Genomic DNA, 19,241 nt, shown 5'->3' with positions numbered 1-19,241 from the left:
TATCAGTATTGCTCAAAGTCTGCTTTTTTTTATGCAGATTGGCTATATGAAATAAAATTCTTCATAATACTGACTGTGTAAATAAAGCATTGCAAGCTACAAAGCTTTGCACACATAACTCCTCCCAGTTAATAAGCAGATTGATAAAAAATCTCCAAGAAATACAGGAAAGTGAATTTCAAGATATTTTTGGATATGCTTCTACCAAAGCAGAAAAAATGGATATACCAGCTATATTTCCAGATGAAAGTAGAAGGAAAAACAGAATGATGCTTTATCTACCGAGCAACAATTTTTTAATGAAATTAAATATGTTTTGGATGTTCTGATGAATGACTTAAGCACTAGATTTGAAAACCTGAATACTGTTTCTTCAGATTTTGAATATCTATTTGGAACTTCACTCACAAGTCACATTAATAAATGTGACTTGCAGAAGGTTGCTTCTGACCTTGCATTAAAATACAACAAAGATTTGAATGCATCAGATATTTCAACAGAAATTGAAAGTTTCAAAAAATCATATTTTATCAATTCTGCATGATATAAAATCTGTAACCTCTTTACAACTTCTCCAATTCATTCACGAGTATTGTCTAATAGAATCTTATCCAAATATAGAAACAGCATTATGAAATTTTCTTATCCTGCCTGTAACAGTAGCTTACACGAAAGGTCCTTGTGAAAGGTCCTTCAGTAAACTTAAATAGATTAAAAATTACCTTAGATCAACAACTAGATAAGAACGACTAACCAACATACCAATTATATTTAAGGATGTAAGGATCCTTCAAAAAGGGAAAGATCATCCTTTAGAAAGTGATGTAAAAAGCCATCAGAAGAGAATAGAGCCATCAGAAGTATAAAGAAGTAAAAATAATGCAAAGGGAATAGCAAAGGAAGAGAAGAAATGGTTGGAGAGATGGTTCAGGATCTACAGGATGATAATAATAGGAAAAAGATGTGGTGAAGAATGAGAGGAAGGATATGGAAGAATAATACTACCTATATAATGGAATAGGAAATATAATTACAGATGAGGAAGAAATAGAGTTGGAAAGGCTATTTTAAGAAGTGATTGGACATGGAAGAAAGAAAAGATACATTGTAAGATAAGAAAGGAGAAAGAGAGACAGAAAGATAACAAGAAGAAGAGGGGAAGTTGAAATGGAAAAGACAAAAGGAGAAAAATATAAATGGTAAGATGAGCAAGATAAGCAGGGCTGCAATGGATGACAAAGTAATGAAAGCAGTGTGGGAAGAAAAAAGGGTACAGGGGATTGAAAAAAGGACTGTTGTGCCTATACATAAAAAAAGAGATAGGAAAAAGTATGAGAATTATAGAGGAATCACTTTGACTTGGAGAAAGTGTACAAAAGAATATTGGAGAGGAAAGTATGAGAAAAGGCTGAAAGTAAAATGATGGAAGAGCAAAGTAGTTTCAGAAGATGCAGACCAACTAAGGAGGCAAATGATGGAAAAACATTGAGTACAGAAGGAATTTGTGTGTGTGGATACAGAAAAGATGAGAGAGAGAGATATGGTGGGAGGATAGAGCTATATGGAGAAAACTGGTTTCCTTACCAACCCAGAAAAAACTAGAATGGCAACAGTTAAGTAACTGAGTATTCCATTTACTAGTATAACATTTTAATACATGTATAATATATATATATATTATTAATACATTTATAATGTTTTAATGTATAAATGGTTTAGAATATTCTAATTCAACTCCTACCCACCTTCCTCCGAGCAAGCTTACATGCCACCTAAGGAAAAATCTTTGTAACCTATCTTTATTGTGATCAGGCATATGCTCCTTACAGATTTATCATGAAATAATAAATAACTCAATAAATAGAACACAGTGATAAAAATTTTAAGTGTTTTATTAATATTACACTCATTCAATGGCAGTTAATGGCCAAGTTAAAGGTTTGCAGTGAATCCACACCTATATTCAATGGTATTTCCAAGCATATACAGGATTTCCAGAGATCATCATAACAATAAAGCTTGATTGGATTGCACAACATTTGTAATTCAGTGGCTCAATGAATGCTTTGTTAGAACACCATATTTTGTAGTTCCTTGGGTTGGGACAAGTAGAGAATTATGTGATTACAGCAACTTTATAAATATAATTTAGTTTTAAATTTAAAAATTTTACCTACATTATCAAAAATTATTACTTAAAATTATATAAAGTAATGATTTTTGAAAATTTGCAGTTTCAAAAATCAAAATGCAAGTTGCAACCACTAGTTTTTTATATGACAAATTGGCACTGCACTCATAATCCTATGAACACTAATATTATCATATATTTTTCTTTAAAAGAACACTCATGCAAATTTCTAAAAGTGTGAACATTTTTAGAAATACGAATCTTGTATCTGATCCACCACCTACTAAGATTTCAATAAAAATTTGTGCAGACATCTATAAATACGTAACTCATAAAACCCACCAAAAACAAAAAAATGAATGTGCAAGTCACAAAAATGTAATCGATTCAGAAAAATCATACAACATTCATGATATCAATGAAGGTATTTTAAACAGAGCATTACAGATGAACAGGAGTTTATATTGTTGTTGTATTTTGATACCATATGACCTAAAGCTAAATATTAGTTGATGTGCAGACATTTTTCATTGCATCTGATTATAAATACAAGACACTAGTTGTATTTTGATTTTGCTGCTCATAAATTGACTGCAACTTTCCTTTACCTTGCAGTTATAAGTCTTGTTTCTTGGATCTGTACTCATAGAAAACCTTGACAATCAAATAACTTAGCAACCTTCACATGTTGAAAGTCTATCTCCATAGTTCAACAGTTCATCACCAAGAGTAATCCAGATGGTCTCTCACTCCAATGTTATATGGCACTTAAATCAATAAACTAAGTAGCAAAACTAGTTTACTACTTGGTGCATCGATTTAAAGTCTACTTAGTTCTATGTACAGAATTAGGCTATGCTCCCCTTAGTATAGTGAAACTTCCCTTTAATGGACAGCCATGGGGAACAAAAATGTGTCTGTTAGAGAGAAGTGTCCACTAACAAGAAGTCTGAGGGAGAAAAAAAAAAAAAAAGAAAGAAAGAAAGAAAGAAAAATCGTTAAACGTTTAATGTAAAATTAAATTAAAATATATACAGATTTTGAACAATATTTTTGTAAATAATATACAATTACATACACAAGAGATATAGAAAAATCATTACACGTTTAATGTAAAATTAAATTAAATTAAATTTTTTACAGATTTTGCACAATATTTTTATAAATAATACACATACAATTGTGCTATGCATATTATGACTTTATCTTAAGAAAAATACATACAGTAATCACTTATTTTCTTCTGCACCTTCTTCCAGCTGATAATTTTGTTTTCAACATTCGTTTGGAGTGAAGAAACCATCGAAAGTCCTTCAGTATCTTCTTCAGCGGTGAAAAACATTTTTAAACGACTGATTTGTATGAGCGCTTCTTCTATTTTCATCGGTGGTTCATCGTTAATATATTCTTCGACAGAATGACCTCCTTCCATTTCTTCATCCTCATGAGGATCTTCTTGAAAAATATCGATGATAATGTCGTTGATATCTATAGCACCATCTTCTGTAGTGAGGTTCGAGTCTATATCTTTGTAGCCAGGGTCACTTGTAGCTGAAGTATCGTACATTATCAATAGATGTTGAAGTTCTTGTTCTTCTTGGTGCACCACATTGCTGTTCACAACTTCAATTTTTGCGTTTGGGAAGCCAGACTTTACAAAACAGTTCAGGACAGTTTGTTTTCTAATTGCGTTTACTGAAGAGGAAATCCATTGAATCGCATCTAGGATGCTGATTTTCTTTGCAAGGTCACTCGCACATGTTACATCATTCATGTTTGCAATGAGATGTCTTAAAACACGTAGTGAAGTTTAAAATTTTTTAATATCTCTTGATCCAAGGGCTGACACTCTGCAGATGTGTTTGGTGGCAGAAAAACGATTTGAATGATACAATTCAATGTGCGGGTGAGATGCAGCATTATCCATGAAAAGAATAATTTTTTCTGTTTTGACGAATCATGTTTTGGTTAAAGTGACTTATCCATTCGCTCATGATATCTCGTGTCATCCACGCTTTTTTATTAGACTTTCAGTCAACATTCAAAAGATTCAACTTTATGCCCTTGAAACAACGAGGATTTTGTGGTTTTCCTATAACAAGAGGTTGTTCAAAGTCTCCCAGCATATTTGTACACAATAGTACAGTCAAGCATTCCTTAGAAATTTCGCCCTGACACTTTTCATTTTTTAGACTCATTGTTTTTTCAGGAAGAGCTTTAAAAAGCAACCCTGTTTTGTCACAGTTGTAAATATCCTTAGCTTCAAAATCACAACATAAATCTTCCAATTTGACGGTCCACTCTGTTACAACCCCAGTATCAACAGATCCACCTTCACCACTTACGGTTTTCCAAGAAATTTTATGCCGAGTTTTGAACTTGTCTAGCCATCCCACAGAAGCTTTGAACTCATTTACTCCCATAGATTTCGCAACCTCCAAAGCCTTTTCCCTAATAATAGGCCCATTAATGGGAATTTTTTTAGCACGTGCGCGACAAAACCACTCATACGTAACATTGTCAATTTGAAGTCCAACAGTTTTTGGGAATGATTTTTGAACCTGATCATTTCCGTGTTGCCAAAATTGTTTTAGCAGTTCATTTTTTTTTCTTTGGGATGTTGCTTACCTGCATCTTCCCGATTTTGAATTTTGCAGCGAGATTGCGAACACTATTTTTTTTGCTGATCATACGCATTAATGAGTTCGACTTTATCTTTTAAAGTTAAATGTTTACGAGAAGACTGTGCACTTCACACGACACTGAACAAAACTGAAAACTGAAAGTGAAAAGACGAAAGGTCGACCATATTCCCTACCTCCCTGCACACACAGAATTCATCAGAAGTTTTACATGTGCCTTAAAATTCTTGAAAAAGGGTTTAGAACCGCGACGTAAACCTTAATAAATTTCAGAGAATCGGAAATAGAAAATAAACACACGATTGAGGCAATATGTGGAACAAAAGTTCCTAGAAAAAGGGCCGTAAGCTCGCCCGCTGTCCGTTATGGGGAGATCAAATTAAGTGCTAATCTAAACGAAACAGTGCAGATTGCCTGTCCGCGTCCGTTACAGAGAATGTCCGCTAGACAGAAGCTGCAAACACGTTAAAACCAATGGAGGTGAGTTGGGGAATTTGAAAATGTCCGTTGTAGAGAGACGTCCGTTAACGAGAGGTGTCCATTAGGTGAAGTTTCACTGTATTAGTATTAACAAGGCTAAATGATACATGGAACAATGAGCCAAAAAAATAAATAAAATAATAATATAAAACAAGATAATAATAGAATAAAACAGTATTCATACTTCTCAATCTCACAAGGTAATCATCCAATTTTGCTGCTTTGAATTTGGCCTGACTCATTACTTCTACCATGTTGGGAGGCAATTTATTCCAGGCTTATATAGCGCCCATTGCCCACAGGAAAAACTTCATGAGATATCTTCTGTTATTTCCAGAGATTTCACATTTGTGCCCTCACCTTCCTCACAACACACCTTCCTCATTCATTTTATTCAACATCTTTAGCATATTATACACCTCAATCACCCCTTAGATGTTTACTCTTCACACCAGCCCACATTTTCTAAGCCATTCTTAATATGAGCATCAATTTGTACTCATTAGCATTAGCAAAGGCACATGATGCAAGAAAGCAAGCTTATATAGCATCAGCCAAAAAAAACAAAAAAAAAACCTCCTTATTTCACCCATCGATTCACTCCAAATGTTTGTCAAGTTCAGTCTTGAATCTATTTAAGTTATCAACTTCTACAATGACAGATGGAAGTTTGTTCCAGCAATCAACCACCCGCTGGCTAAAGGGAAACTTCTGCACATCTATCCTACAACCGTCTTTCCTCAAATTGAATTTATGCCCGCTCAGGCGATTATTCTGAGCAAGAAGAAGAATCCCATCAGCACTGAGCATGCTCTAACCATTCAAGGCTTTATACACCTCAATCAGATCAGATCACCTGGCAGGTACCTAGTCTCCAGACACTGTAATTTGCAAAACGTAAGCTTTTCTTTGTAAGAGCAATCCTTTGTTCCATTCACTAATCTTGTTGCCCTTCTCTGTACTCGTTCCAACAGCTCTACATCTTTCTTAAAATTAGGCCTCTAGACCTGTATACAGTACTCAAGGTGTGGTCTGACCATTACCATATACAAGGGGATAATCACCTCCTTATCCCTCCTAGAAAAATTCCTGTATATCATTGACTTCATATCAGAAAACTTCATATCCGCCTGCACAATTACCCCTAGGTCCTTTTCATTCTCTATCACTGTCAGTGTGGTACCACACAGTTGATACGTTACTCTGGGATTACTGCTTCCCATATGTAGTACTTTACATTTGTCACTGTTAAACTTCATTTGCCACCTCTCAGCCCATCTGCTCAACTTTTCTTGATCCTGTTGCAGCAGTGTCCTTGACAACCCTGCCAACCTTCGTATCGTCTGCAAACTTGGACATTAAGCCTGATATACCACAATCAATACCATTTATAAATACAGAAAACAACAATGGACCCAACACTGAACTCTGAGGGACTCCACTAATAACATTAGTCCATGAAGAGCAGTATCCATTGATTACCACTCTCTGTCTTCTCCCACTGAACCAACCCTTTATTCATAGCAGCAAGTTGCCTCCAATGCCACACTGCTCCAATTTGTGCAGCAATCTTCCATGTGCAACAGTATCAAAGGCTTTTCTAAGATCCAAATATATTATATCAAAATTATTCTTTTCATCCAGTTCCTTTGTGACTACAAAGGTACTGGATGCAAATTAGTCAGACAAGACTTCCCCTTAACAAACCCATGCTGTGTCTGAGCTATAACTGAAGTCTTGTCTAGATGATCCTGCAATGCTTCTTAAACCAGTGCCTCCATTAATTTTCCTGGAACAGAAGTTAAACTAACAGGTCTGTAATTACCTGTATCTCCTCCCCTTTGATCCTCATTTGTGGATTGGGGTCACATTTGCTCATCTCCAGTCCATGGGTACCTCGCCTGAGTCCAGGGAAGCTCTCATAATTATGGCTAAGGGTTTGCCACCTCCTTTAATATAACTGTATAGATTCCATCCACCCCAGGTGCCTTTCTTCAATTGTTTATCTTCAACAATTTCTCCTCCACTTTACTCTCAGTTATTACAAGATTATCTAGCTTACTGCCACAGTTGAATACACCTCTGGCATTCCCCTCCCTGAATAACTCCTCATGTGTGAACGTCGATGCAAAATATTCATTTAGTTTGTTAGCTACCTGAGCAGGATCATCAACAGTTGAACCATCGATATCGTGGACCAATCTGATTCATCCCCTTTCTTCTAGTTTACATAAGTAAAGAACTCTTTGCTGTTTTTCTTTGCATCCTTTGCCAAAAATTTTTCGTAATCTGCCTTGCCTTCACCTGCCTAACTTCCTTTGTAACTTGGTTACAGACCAGCTTATATCTATCATAGGCTTCTGTGTCACATGTTAATTTATGTGTATCCCATGCATTTTTCTTCTCTATCATATGTCTAATTAGTTCATCTGACATCCATTTAGACCTAAATCTTGAACAATATTTGTTTGTTGGTATGAAATGCCTAGTAGCTTCCAAGATGAATTCTTTGAATGCTTACCATTTTGAATTTGCTGTTGGTAACATCATCAGTTGGTCCCACTGTATAGAATTTAAATACTGTCTCAGACCACCATAGTCACCTTTACAAAAGCAAAAACCCTTTCCTTTACCCTTGATGGTAGTCACCTCTTCGAGTAAATCCCACTTCAGCACATTGTGATCACTGCCACCTAGTGGTTCCTTTATCTGCAGATTCTTGATGCATGAAGAATCATTATTGATAATGAGATCATGAGTATTACTCCCTCTAGTTGTCTCCCGAACATGTTGCTGTAGAAAATAGTTATCCAATAAATCTACAAGAGCCTTAGTGTATGAGTGACCAACTCACAAATTCCAGTCAATATCCAGGAAATTAAAATCCCCCATTATAAGACACTCTAATTTACTGGCCCACTCTATTTCTATGCACAATTGCTCATTATACTCATCAGATTCATTAGGCCTATAACACACACCTACTCTCATTTTTTTCCTTTCCCAGTGCTTATGTCACACCAAACAGACTCAACATTGCACTGTCCACCAACATCAATTGGATGTACTTCCTTAGATTTTATGTGTTTCTTAACTAACAACATAATCCCTCCTCTCTTCTTGTTCTGTCTATCCTTTCTGTACACATTATACTCCCCAAATTCCAGTTGAGCACTGCTTATGTCTGTGTGACACCATGTCTCTGATATTCCAACAATATCTGCCTTTGATGTCTTGACTAGCATTTCAAGCTCATTGAATTTATTAACTATACTCCTAGCATAGGTGTACATGCAAGTATACATGCACCTGTTTCTACTCTTAGTTACCCTAACACAGCCCATGTATTTACTTGTTCCACTATGACTCCCAGCAGTCCTGGAAATTCCCATTGCCTTACTTACCAGGCTGCTGCTCAATTGCATTTCAATAGACGTAGTGCAAGAATCATTTTTACCTCTGCCAGCGGCTACTGTTAATCGATTAGTCCGTGTATCCCCCCCCACCAAGCTAGCAGGTTTTCAACCCACCTAACTCTGCCTCGATAGCATCAGCAAATATTCTTGCACCCTTTTTATTTAAGTGTATCCCATCCCTGTAGAAGCAGTCTCTCCTGTTAACAAGTACAAACCAGGCTGAAAAAAATTCTACCCCTTGAGCCTTGCACAATCTTTCCAGGGCCGAATTGATTGACAAGGCTCTCATCATATACTCCCTCCTATCATGTCTGGGCAGAATTGCAGACACTTTCAAATTCAATCCTAACTCATGGCTTTTTTTCAGCATTGTCTTGTACTTGTTAAGTAATTCTGTCGGTCTGCCTCTTAATATCATTAATGCCAACGTGTACAACAATATCACCCTTTGTGCCCTTAAAGGATGATATCTGCCCTACAACGTCATCAACCTTTGCCCCTGGCAGACATACTATGGTCCTGTTCCATCTATTCTTTTTGCATATGTTCCCCCATTTCCCTGACAATAGAGTCACCTACAACAACTAGTTCCTTTGGGACCAGCACATTCTGCCATTGGGGGTTGCCTCTGTGTTGCATGATGTTCAAGTGTAAGCTCTGGCATTGATGTGGGCAGCTGAGAGCTTGATGGGCCCCTCAATTTAAATCCTTCGAGGGCATCCACCTTGTCCTTCAAGCTCTCATATAAGCTCATAACAATGCTGAGTTGGCGCCTGATTTCCTTACATCACGCACACACAAAGACATTCCCCTTGGCAATATCATGTCCCATTCCTGATTGCTCTACAAACATCAAACAAGCAGTGCATTTCAATAGACTGTGATTCAGAAGACAACCGCCCCTTTCAGTTCTCCCCTAAGCCACAGCACTTCCACTAGTTTGAGCCTTTTGTTTTGCTGCTCTGGTCTGACTCATGATTTCTTTTCAAGTTCAATAAAATTCCAATACAAAATATACCCTGAACCTATATCCCAATGCAGTTATAACACTATATATATGTATTTCGGTATCGAATATTATCTCCAAGTTATATTATATGACTTTCTTATCCCCTGTCAACTTATATGTATTAATTTATGATGTTACATTTGTAATAACTAGGTCGCTATATTTATTTAATTAAAAAAGTACAATTCAATTGACAATGAAATTTAATAAGATTAATAAATTTTACTGATTAATTGATACTACTATGCTCATTATCTAGTTTTCTGTTAAACCTACGCTATCTAGTTTTCCATTACACCTTACGCTAGCACAGTTGTATTGTATAAGAATGGTGGCAAGTTACGAATGGTTAATCTATGGACACAAGGTATTATTTACTTTCCAAATCGCGCTACCTAAATTCAAAATAAACCACGGAGCTTGACTAGGTTTATAAGCTACTTATAGAAAATAATTTAATCTAACAATTAAGTCAATAAATCGGCTAAATATAATTAAAAACTTGTCCACACGTGGATTTGATACCCTTACCGATACTAAGTAATAACCTACAAAATCTCTATCTAAATTCAATTTAAACTAAAGTATTGTTACTAGAAATATAAAGAAACTATAAAAAATAAATTAATATGCAATTTAAGTCAATAAAAAAAGCAAAAACTTCTCTAGTTGCTGGAGCCATAAAAACTTCACCTGTTCACATGTACTCTCGCACCCATCACTAATCATTTCTCATCACTAATCTCGCCATCCCTCTTTGAATCTTCTCCAGATCTATTCTTAATTTTTTTTTTTAATCTTTTTTTAGGTGTGATCTCCATATCTGAATATAATATTCAGAATGCAATCTAACCATCATCTTATACAAAGGTATAAGATGATATCATCCTCCCTACTGACAAAGGTTCTATAAATCATGGGCAGGACACCATGTGTCCTTCCTAGCCACCTGTTTACACTGCACAGCTTATAAGTTACTCCAGGATTTATGTCTCCTAAATGTAACCTTACACTTAGTATTAAATTTTAGTTGCCATTTTCTGGACCAAATAAACAACTGATTCAAGTCTTTTTAAAGTGTTGTGGCCTGCATCAAATTGTTAACCACCCTTCCCACCTTCAAATCATCAGCAAATATTGACAATTTCCCTTGGCTACTCTTTTCAATATTATTTAAGAAAATTAGAAATAGAATTAGGGTCCAATTCTTAAATGACCCCACTTGTTATGCTGGTTGCTCTGAAGACTGGCCATTTATGACAACCCTTTGTCTCCTACATTTTAGACAGCCTTCAATCCAGTGTCGGATCTTACCAGTAATTCCAACTTCTTCCAGTTTATACAGCAGCTTTCCATGAAGAATGGTACCCAAAGTTTTACTAAAGTTTACATATATGTCAAAAAAATTGTTATCTGCATCCAACTGTGTTTGTTTGTTGTTTGTTATTTGGTTTTTAGGAGCGTTAGCAACTAAGGCCATATTGCTCCGGGGATATGCGGTGGTCATTCCCTGACCTTTCCACATCTTCCGTATTTGGTGGTCACGGGCTCGAACCCCGGTCTAATCAAGAAGTGTGTGCTATGCACTGCCACTCCTGCCCACCTGGCTACAGAGGTGCCTATCCACTTGTGTAATGAGTGCATCATAGTAATTTACCAGATTGGTCATGCCTAACCAATCTGGTAAATTACCCCTAAACAAGCCCATACTGAGATACTGGACACTATTCTTGTCAAAACTGTCCTGAATCACATCCTTAACAATAGATTCTATGATCTTCTCCTATTGCAAAAGTCAAACTCCCTGATCTGTAGTTACCCAACTCCTATTTAGCACAACCTTTGTTGATTAGGGAGATATTAGCACTTCTCCGATCAAAGGGAGGTTTGACAACAATATTCCATACAACCTTTTGGAATATTATGCCATCTCCTGGAACAAACAAGATATCACATTCAAATAGGCATTCAAAATCCTTACTATCTTCACTTATGGTTGGTCTTCCCCCCCCCCCCCTACTGGTTGCTCTCTGCTACAGTGAATTGTTTATGTGGTATCCCTGTGAATATAAAATGTTGCTCAAATGTATTCAGTATCCATGCAAATTCAAAATGATTTGTATATCAGAATGATGTACACTGCATTCATTTGTGGTTTCATCAGTTCCTTTTACTGTGTGCAGAACTTAAATTTTATTTACAAATGCATGCAATCATGATATACCTTAAATTTTGTCTACCAGTGTATGTTTGATTTCCCATCATTGTCTGCAACAGGAATCATGGCCTGTTAACCATTTTGATATTAGTGAATTTTATTATCGCCTACTGTTAGAGTGGAGTTGTAAAAATATGACAGTGGAGGTAATACCCCACTCAACTTAAAGAAAACATAAATTTCATTCACATATAGAGTAATTTCCTCACTTACTGGGTGGTCTGCATCCAATTCAGCACCATACATCAAAACACGACAGGCTGTTTTATCCAAATCGGAGAGTTTACGTGGAAACCACGGCATTGCTTCAAAATCTGCAATTATATAAATTCTTTATTTTGAGAAGCAAACAGAAAAAAAAAGTATAGTAGACTATTTTTTTGTATCTTTCAACATCTAATTAAGCTAAGCTTGATAAAAGCTGCCCCAGCTTCAGAAGACATGCATACCAGTACAAAATTTGTGTGGTATGAGTTAGCTGGAAGCAAAGTCATAATGGGAATAGAAGCAATCTATAGATCATAAGATTGTGAAAATTATTCCTACTCGCATTTGCCTTCCATGAACCAGATGACATCTTAGGGCTGACAGTACAGGAACACAAGTAGGGAGTGATCACAGAGCTCTATGTGGGATGACGAGGAGTTTGGTAGCAGTTGTTAAAAAGCAAAGAAATGGATTTCAATTTCAAGAAATACAATTATATCTATTTAAGGTGCTATGGCTTTATCAACTGGGGAGATAACTCACAGAGTGCAAATACATTAGAATTAGAGTATAATTTTAAAGACATAGTTGCAGAAGCCTTTAAAGGGTATACACCATTAAGAAAATATACCACAGGGCATTAATAGGGCATTAATCTGAAAGATAATACGACAGTAGAGTATTAATCATTATCTAATTCTTGGCTTTAATATTTTCTAAGGATGTTACATGACCGTTTTCCATTAAGATTATTACTAAATATAATACCATTCTTATACCACACAAAATTAATAATATAGTTTATTAAACTATTTGCCTAAACTACTATACTGTAATAATACTGTTCTGTATTATACTATACCATACTATACTGTAATAATACTGTTCTGTATTATACTATACTGTACTATACTGTAATAATACTGTTCTGCATTATACTATACTGTACTATACTGTAATAATACTGTTCTGCATTATACTATACTGTACTATACTGCATTTGCCTAAACTACTGTATAGTAGTTTAGGTAAATAGCTTAATAAACTATATTATTAATTTCACGTAGTATAAGAGTGGTATTATATTTAGTAATAATCTTAATTTAATATTTTCTTTATTTGTTTTTAATAGTTTTTATGGATTATAATAGTTTATTGATGGCCTTCTTGAAGAAATAGCAACACTCAATTGAAGTATTTTATATTACTTGATTTTTATTGTTATTTGGTTTTTAGGAGCATCAGCAACTAAGGCCATATTGCTCCAGGGATATGCGGTGCTCATTCCCTGACCTTTCCACATCCTCCGTATTTGGTGGTCATGGGCTCAAACCCTGGTCTAATCAAGAAGCGTGTGCAGGAGCAGCAGTGCTACACCTCCGTAGCCAGGTGGGCAGGAGCAGCAGAGCTCCTGCCCACCTGGCTATGGAGGTGCCTTGATTTTTATGTTTTCTTTCTGCACTTCCACATTTCTATGTATACATTTCTCCTCTGCATCGGTAAACAGTGCTAAACACCTGTATTTTTGTTTCTTTGGTTATTGTTTTAAATCTGTTATTACTATCAGTTTAGGTGAGTCCCAGAAGTGATCACAATAAGCAGCATCCACTGTACTTAGATTTCAGAAAAGCTTATGACACTGTTGAATATAAAACACTACTGTACAAATTGAATCAGTATATGGCATTAAGGGAAAGTTAGCAATATGTATACAGGGATGATTGAAGGGGAGAAGACAAATATTAGTTAACAATGAACATTGATCTTTGTGGACTAATGTTATTAGTTGGACTCTCCCAGAGCCATGCCGAGCCATTTTAGTACCTGAGGCAAGAATGAAAAATTGTACCCATCCCTAAAATAAAAAAATTTTAATTAAAAAAATATGACATTTAAAATACATTTCTGGTACCGTTTTAATAAAAATTAAAGGATGAAAAAAAAATTAAATAAAACTGTTTAAAATAATTTTTCTTTTTTAGTGCATAGCACATGCTTCTTGATTAGACCAGGGTTTGAGCCCATGACCACCAAATACGGAGGATACAGAAAGGTCAGGGAATGACAGCAGCATATCCCCGAAGCAATATGGCCTTAGTTGCTAATGCTCCTAAAAAAAAAACAAATAACAACAATTTTTATTCTCATAAGCAGTATTTATTATAAATATATTTATGCGTCATTATTTCAAGTATGTTCATGCAATGAACATACTCGAAACATGTTTTTTTCAAAAATATCACAAATTAGAATAATTTTAATTATAAATAAACAATATTTCTTTAATCAAAATGAAAATGTTGGCAATTATTTAATCTTTCTTTTAGTGCCCCTTTCAGCTTTTAACCTGAGGCAAGAGCCTTGTTTGCCTCACCCTTGGTATGGCTCTGCACTCCCCCAAAGTTTAGTGGTGGGACCATTGCTGTTTTCTATATTTATTAATAACACTAATGAAGGCCTATCAGGCTTAATGTCTAAGTTTGCAGATCACACAAAGGTTGGCAAGATGGTAACCACAATAACTCAGGTAAGCTACTGCAACAAGACCTAACATTTTAGGCAGATGGGCTGAGAAGTGGAAATTGAAGTTGAACACTTCAAATGCCACTTCAACACTGACAAATGAAAGGTACTACATAAGAGTAAAAGTATCTCAGATTAACATACCAACTGTTTGGTATGACACTCAGTGTGGAGATGAAATCAACCTGGGGGTAAGTGTGCAGTCAGATATAAAGTTCTCTGACCAACATACACAGATTGCTACAACAGCTCATGTGGTTTCATCAATGATATACAGGAATTTTTCTAGCAGGGATAAGGAGATGATTATCCCTTTGTATAAGGCAATGGTTAGGCCACATCTTGAGTGCTGCATATAGATCTGGAAGTCTCATTTTAGGAAGGATGTGGATCTGTTGGAAGAGGATACAGAAAAATGCAACAAGACTGGTGAGGGGAGCAAAAGGGGTGCTCTTACCGGTTAGAATGCAGTTAAGCCATCATTCTGATGACTAAACGTGAAACTGCGTGACTTGCAGTTTGTCATCGAGGAGAGGGAGGTGCTTAGCTTTGATTGTGCAGAACAAAACACATATTAATGTAAAAACAATTCAAAACATATTAATATTCTGAATTGTTTTTACATTAATATGTGTTTTTGTTCTGTTACTGATTTATGCCATTAATTCAGAACAGATTCCAGTAAAAGAAGTGTGGGTTTTTTAAAAGACTTTCATTTTTCGCTAGTGAAAAAAATGTTAGGTTAGTTTAAGTCACTAATTTGGGACAGATTCAAGCAAAAGAAGTGTGGGTTTTTTAATTGACTTTCATTCTAATTTATCAGTTTTACATGTACTGAAAAAATATGAAATTACGAATTGTGTGAAATGTTTAGGTATAATTTAGCAGGTTTCTTTTTCTTTCACACACTGTATGATATTTCTACAGTTTGTTCAGTTGATGATATCACTGGCCACCCATTTTCTATAATTACAGCTTGCTTCTAGTCATAGACCTTCTATAATTACAGCTTGCTTCAGTGTACAGAATTATTGTTCATCGAATGGCATAGATAGATTGACTTCAGCCCAGAGAAGAGAGAATGTTATGATATACCTTATTGAACAACAGAAGAAAGCTTAGTGTCATGTGCAAGTGGAGTGGAAAGCGACGTATGGAATGTGGCTTGTTTCTGCCAATCACTATTGCTGCTGCTCCTCCTCGCCTTCGCCAAAGGTAATTCACATTAGTTTCGTGTTTAGTCATCAGGACTGCCAGATTAAATGCATTTTTACCTTCTTACCAAAAAAAAGGCTTCAGTTCTGCAAATTACAGCATCTGGAGACTAGGCACCTGCAAGGAAATCAGATTGATTTGCCTTAAGGTTTGAATCAATTGATTAAGTTCAATGCAGATGGAATTCTTCCCCATGTTCAGACTTCACACGAGGAGGAATAAATTCAAATTGAGATGGAGGGTTGCAGGATAGATGTACACAAATTGGCCTTCAGCTAGCTGGTAGTTGACTGGTGAAACAAACTTCCATCAAGTTTATGGAAGTGGGTAATTTGAATAAATTTAAGGACAAACGAGACAAACTATTGGAGGGAATGGACAGGTGATGAGGAAGTTTTTTTTTTTTTTTTTGGATGATACTGTATAATCTTTCTTTCTTCCTGCCACTACTAATACTACTAATACTGCCTTGTTTGTTGGTGTTTTTTTTTTTTTTTTTTTTTTTGTGTGTCAAAAAGATGGAATTTTCTATTGAGGACTGGGCTTTTGTTTCCAGGTCACAGCCATATACTCACAATTCATCAACAATGGAAGAAAGTGAGTGACCAGCAAATTTATGAAGATCATGACATACAAAAACTTGCCACTGTCTTTCATAATCAGCAAGCAAGTGAGGCAAAAACTTGGCCGAATCACGACATTCTCCCAAATCTTCTGTTAAAGTTGAATGTTCTGTAAGAAATGCCAATTTCACCAGCAACTTCATGGACAGCTAAATGTCACTTCTAATGAGATCATGAACACCAGCAAATAAATAGCTGGTTTTTGAAGCTGAAGGACAGCCAGAGTGTACAAGCCACTCCCCAGCTTACATAATACTCGACTTACGGAAATTCGACTTTACGTAAGTTTTTGCCAGCTGGTAAACTTAAATGGAGATATCATGAAAAATTATAATGTGAACCCAACAACACATTGTTTTTTTTTTCTTTTTTTGGTAGTTCATTCCAAGACCTCGGAAGTTGAAATTTTCACTATATAACTAAGCTATTTACCTCTGTAAAAGGTCATTTTTATAATGGAAATTGCACTACACTTTCATCATAATCATATGTTCAGTTATAAGAATCAATTTTAAATGCCTTCGGGATATTTTGCTAAAACCCATTTCTGCAGGTCACTACCATAAAACAATAAAAACAATTTGCACTTTCCGGTTTATTGGGCATTTCTCTTGGTGCAATCTATTATAAATGGATAGTAAACTTGATCTTATTGCATTTGCAATAATACAGATAACCGGAATTCTGTGGGTTTTTACGTTATAGTATTATGGTGAAATGAGTTCCCCTTCACTGAAATCTTCAATCGTATAAAAAACATAAATAAATTTTCAGAATATTCTCTTCATTCCTATTTACTTATCACAATGGTAAAGGGAAAGGGACCAACGGAAAGTGAAAGTGCTGGCAGTGCTAGGAAAACGAAACAAAATTGATTTAGAAATGAAGATAATTAATTAAGAAGTATGAAGCAGGACAAAGTTTGTCATCTATTGCATGGAATTAGGTCTTGCTGCTTCAACAGTGAATACTATTTTAAGGGACAGTGCGTGTATAAAAGAACAAGTTAAAGGATCAATACCATTAATAAATACAGAAAACAACAGTGGGCCCATTTTTTAATATGTTAAAATAATGAACTATTTTTTAAACAACATATTAAAAATTAATAAAGAATGAAAAAAGATTAAAAAATATTTATTACAGGACTTATAGAATGAAATGTTTGTTTTTATATTAAAATTATTACAAATTTTGAGAAGAACTGATGCATTGATTTCACTACAAATTTTTAAATTTGTAGCAAAAGTATTTACCATTCTGAAACACTGGACTGGTGGGTGTAGCTGGAGGAAGGTCCATTAGATCAACTTTCCCTTTTTCATATTCCTCTAATGAAATGCATTCCACTTCATGCTGCAGGGCATGGATCAAGTCTTTCATCTGCTCTCTTTCACAATTCACATCTACATAAATTTCATACTGCATAGGAAACTTTCGAGACTTTCTTGATTCAATATGGACTACATTTACATTCTTTTCCTAGAAAGCAAGTAGATATTTGATTGAAAATACAGATGAAGTTAAAAGTTATTTCGAAATCAGCAATTATTTCAAAATCTGAGAATTTCTTCAGTTGAATGGTAAAACAACACTATCATATTTCTATAGTTCAAATAATATTTTAGATGATTTTAAATAATAATAACTTCAGTGAGGATCATGGTCTATAATAGTTAACCTACCTGCACAGTATAAATTTTAATTTTGCAGTTTAGGATATTTGATAGAGTTTCTAGCCTCCTTTTAAGTGATAATTTAAGTAATACTTTGCAAATTTATTTAATGCAATATTTTGTAGGTTTATTGGTGCAATATTTTGTAGATTTAATATTGAATACTTACAAGTAACATTAATATGACAGCTTCCAAGAACATCATTAGTATTAGTTCTCATGAAGGTCACCATTGGACAACATTTTGTTGATTAATGGAATAAATTACCTCCAAGGCAGCTGAGGTAGAAAGTTTAACAAAAGTTCAAAGTGCAACTGAGTCATTATATTTTTTTTAAAGATGGGAAAAATTGTGATTGTGACTGACTCCGGGATTTCTTTTTTTTTTTTTTTTTGGAAGGGCTTGAACTTATTTGAACTGCATTAGCCAAATAAGTTCAAAATAAGTTCACTTTTTTCACTGGTTGAGAGAAGAAGTAAAATGAATGAACTATTTTCTCTCACTGGAATTTTTACAACAAAAAAAGAACACATTAGAGGAAACAAATGCAAACTATTAGGGAAAATTTAGTTGACCTTAAAACTTTCATTTGATTAGTGTACTGCTGACCACTAGAATAAACTGCCTCTTTGACTGGTTGATGCTAATAGTGTTATGAAATTTTAGAAAATGGATCAGCACCTTCCAGAAATGGGTAAAGTGTGAAAAAATTAAGAGTAGCTTTCAGCCTTTACTAATATTAATAATAATTTAAAAATTAATAATTTCAACAGTATTCAGACAGTTGACAAATTGACCTGATGAATAGATGTACAACTGTACTGATATACATCATAAATTACTGGTACACTATGACTAAATCAGTGGATGAGCCAAAGAATTGCCAACCGTGCACTGAATTGGACATGCAGAAATTGTATTTTTATTAAAGAAATTAATAACGTGCTGTTAACCTGAGTGACAACATTATTCACTTGTGGCAGCCTTCAACACAGTTTGCAGTAACAACCAGCTGGAATTTTGGGCCGTCTCTTCAATCAGCACCAGACTGGAAGATTTTTACACCTGTGAGTCCCAAAAAGTCACGACTTACCATGTCA

The 19,241-nt window shown here is 35.1% G+C and overlaps 1 protein-coding gene across 1 annotated transcript in view; it reads right to left on the bottom strand.

The window, feature by feature from the left end:
• LOC150074982 (tryptophan 5-hydroxylase 1-like) overlaps positions 1-19,241 on the bottom strand; it is a 211,846-nt gene that overhangs the window by 98,524 nt on the left and 94,081 nt on the right. The window contains exons 3-4 of the mRNA XM_090388978.1: positions 17,721-17,946; positions 12,110-12,210 (exon numbers count right to left, since the gene is read on the bottom strand). Of these exons, the coding sequence (XP_090245104.1) occupies positions 12,110-12,210; positions 17,721-17,946 (327 nt within the window). The remainder of the gene's footprint in view (positions 1-12,109; positions 12,211-17,720; positions 17,947-19,241) is intronic.

Source organism: Mastigoproctus giganteus, chromosome 14 (assembly GCF_048544385.1).
Source record: "Mastigoproctus giganteus isolate SK-2022 chromosome 14, ASM4854438v1, whole genome shotgun sequence".
NCBI lineage: Eukaryota > Metazoa > Arthropoda > Arachnida > Uropygi > Thelyphonidae > Mastigoproctus > Mastigoproctus giganteus.
Note: the sequence above shows the minus strand (reverse complement) of the source record. Positions and strands in the feature narration are given on the sequence as shown.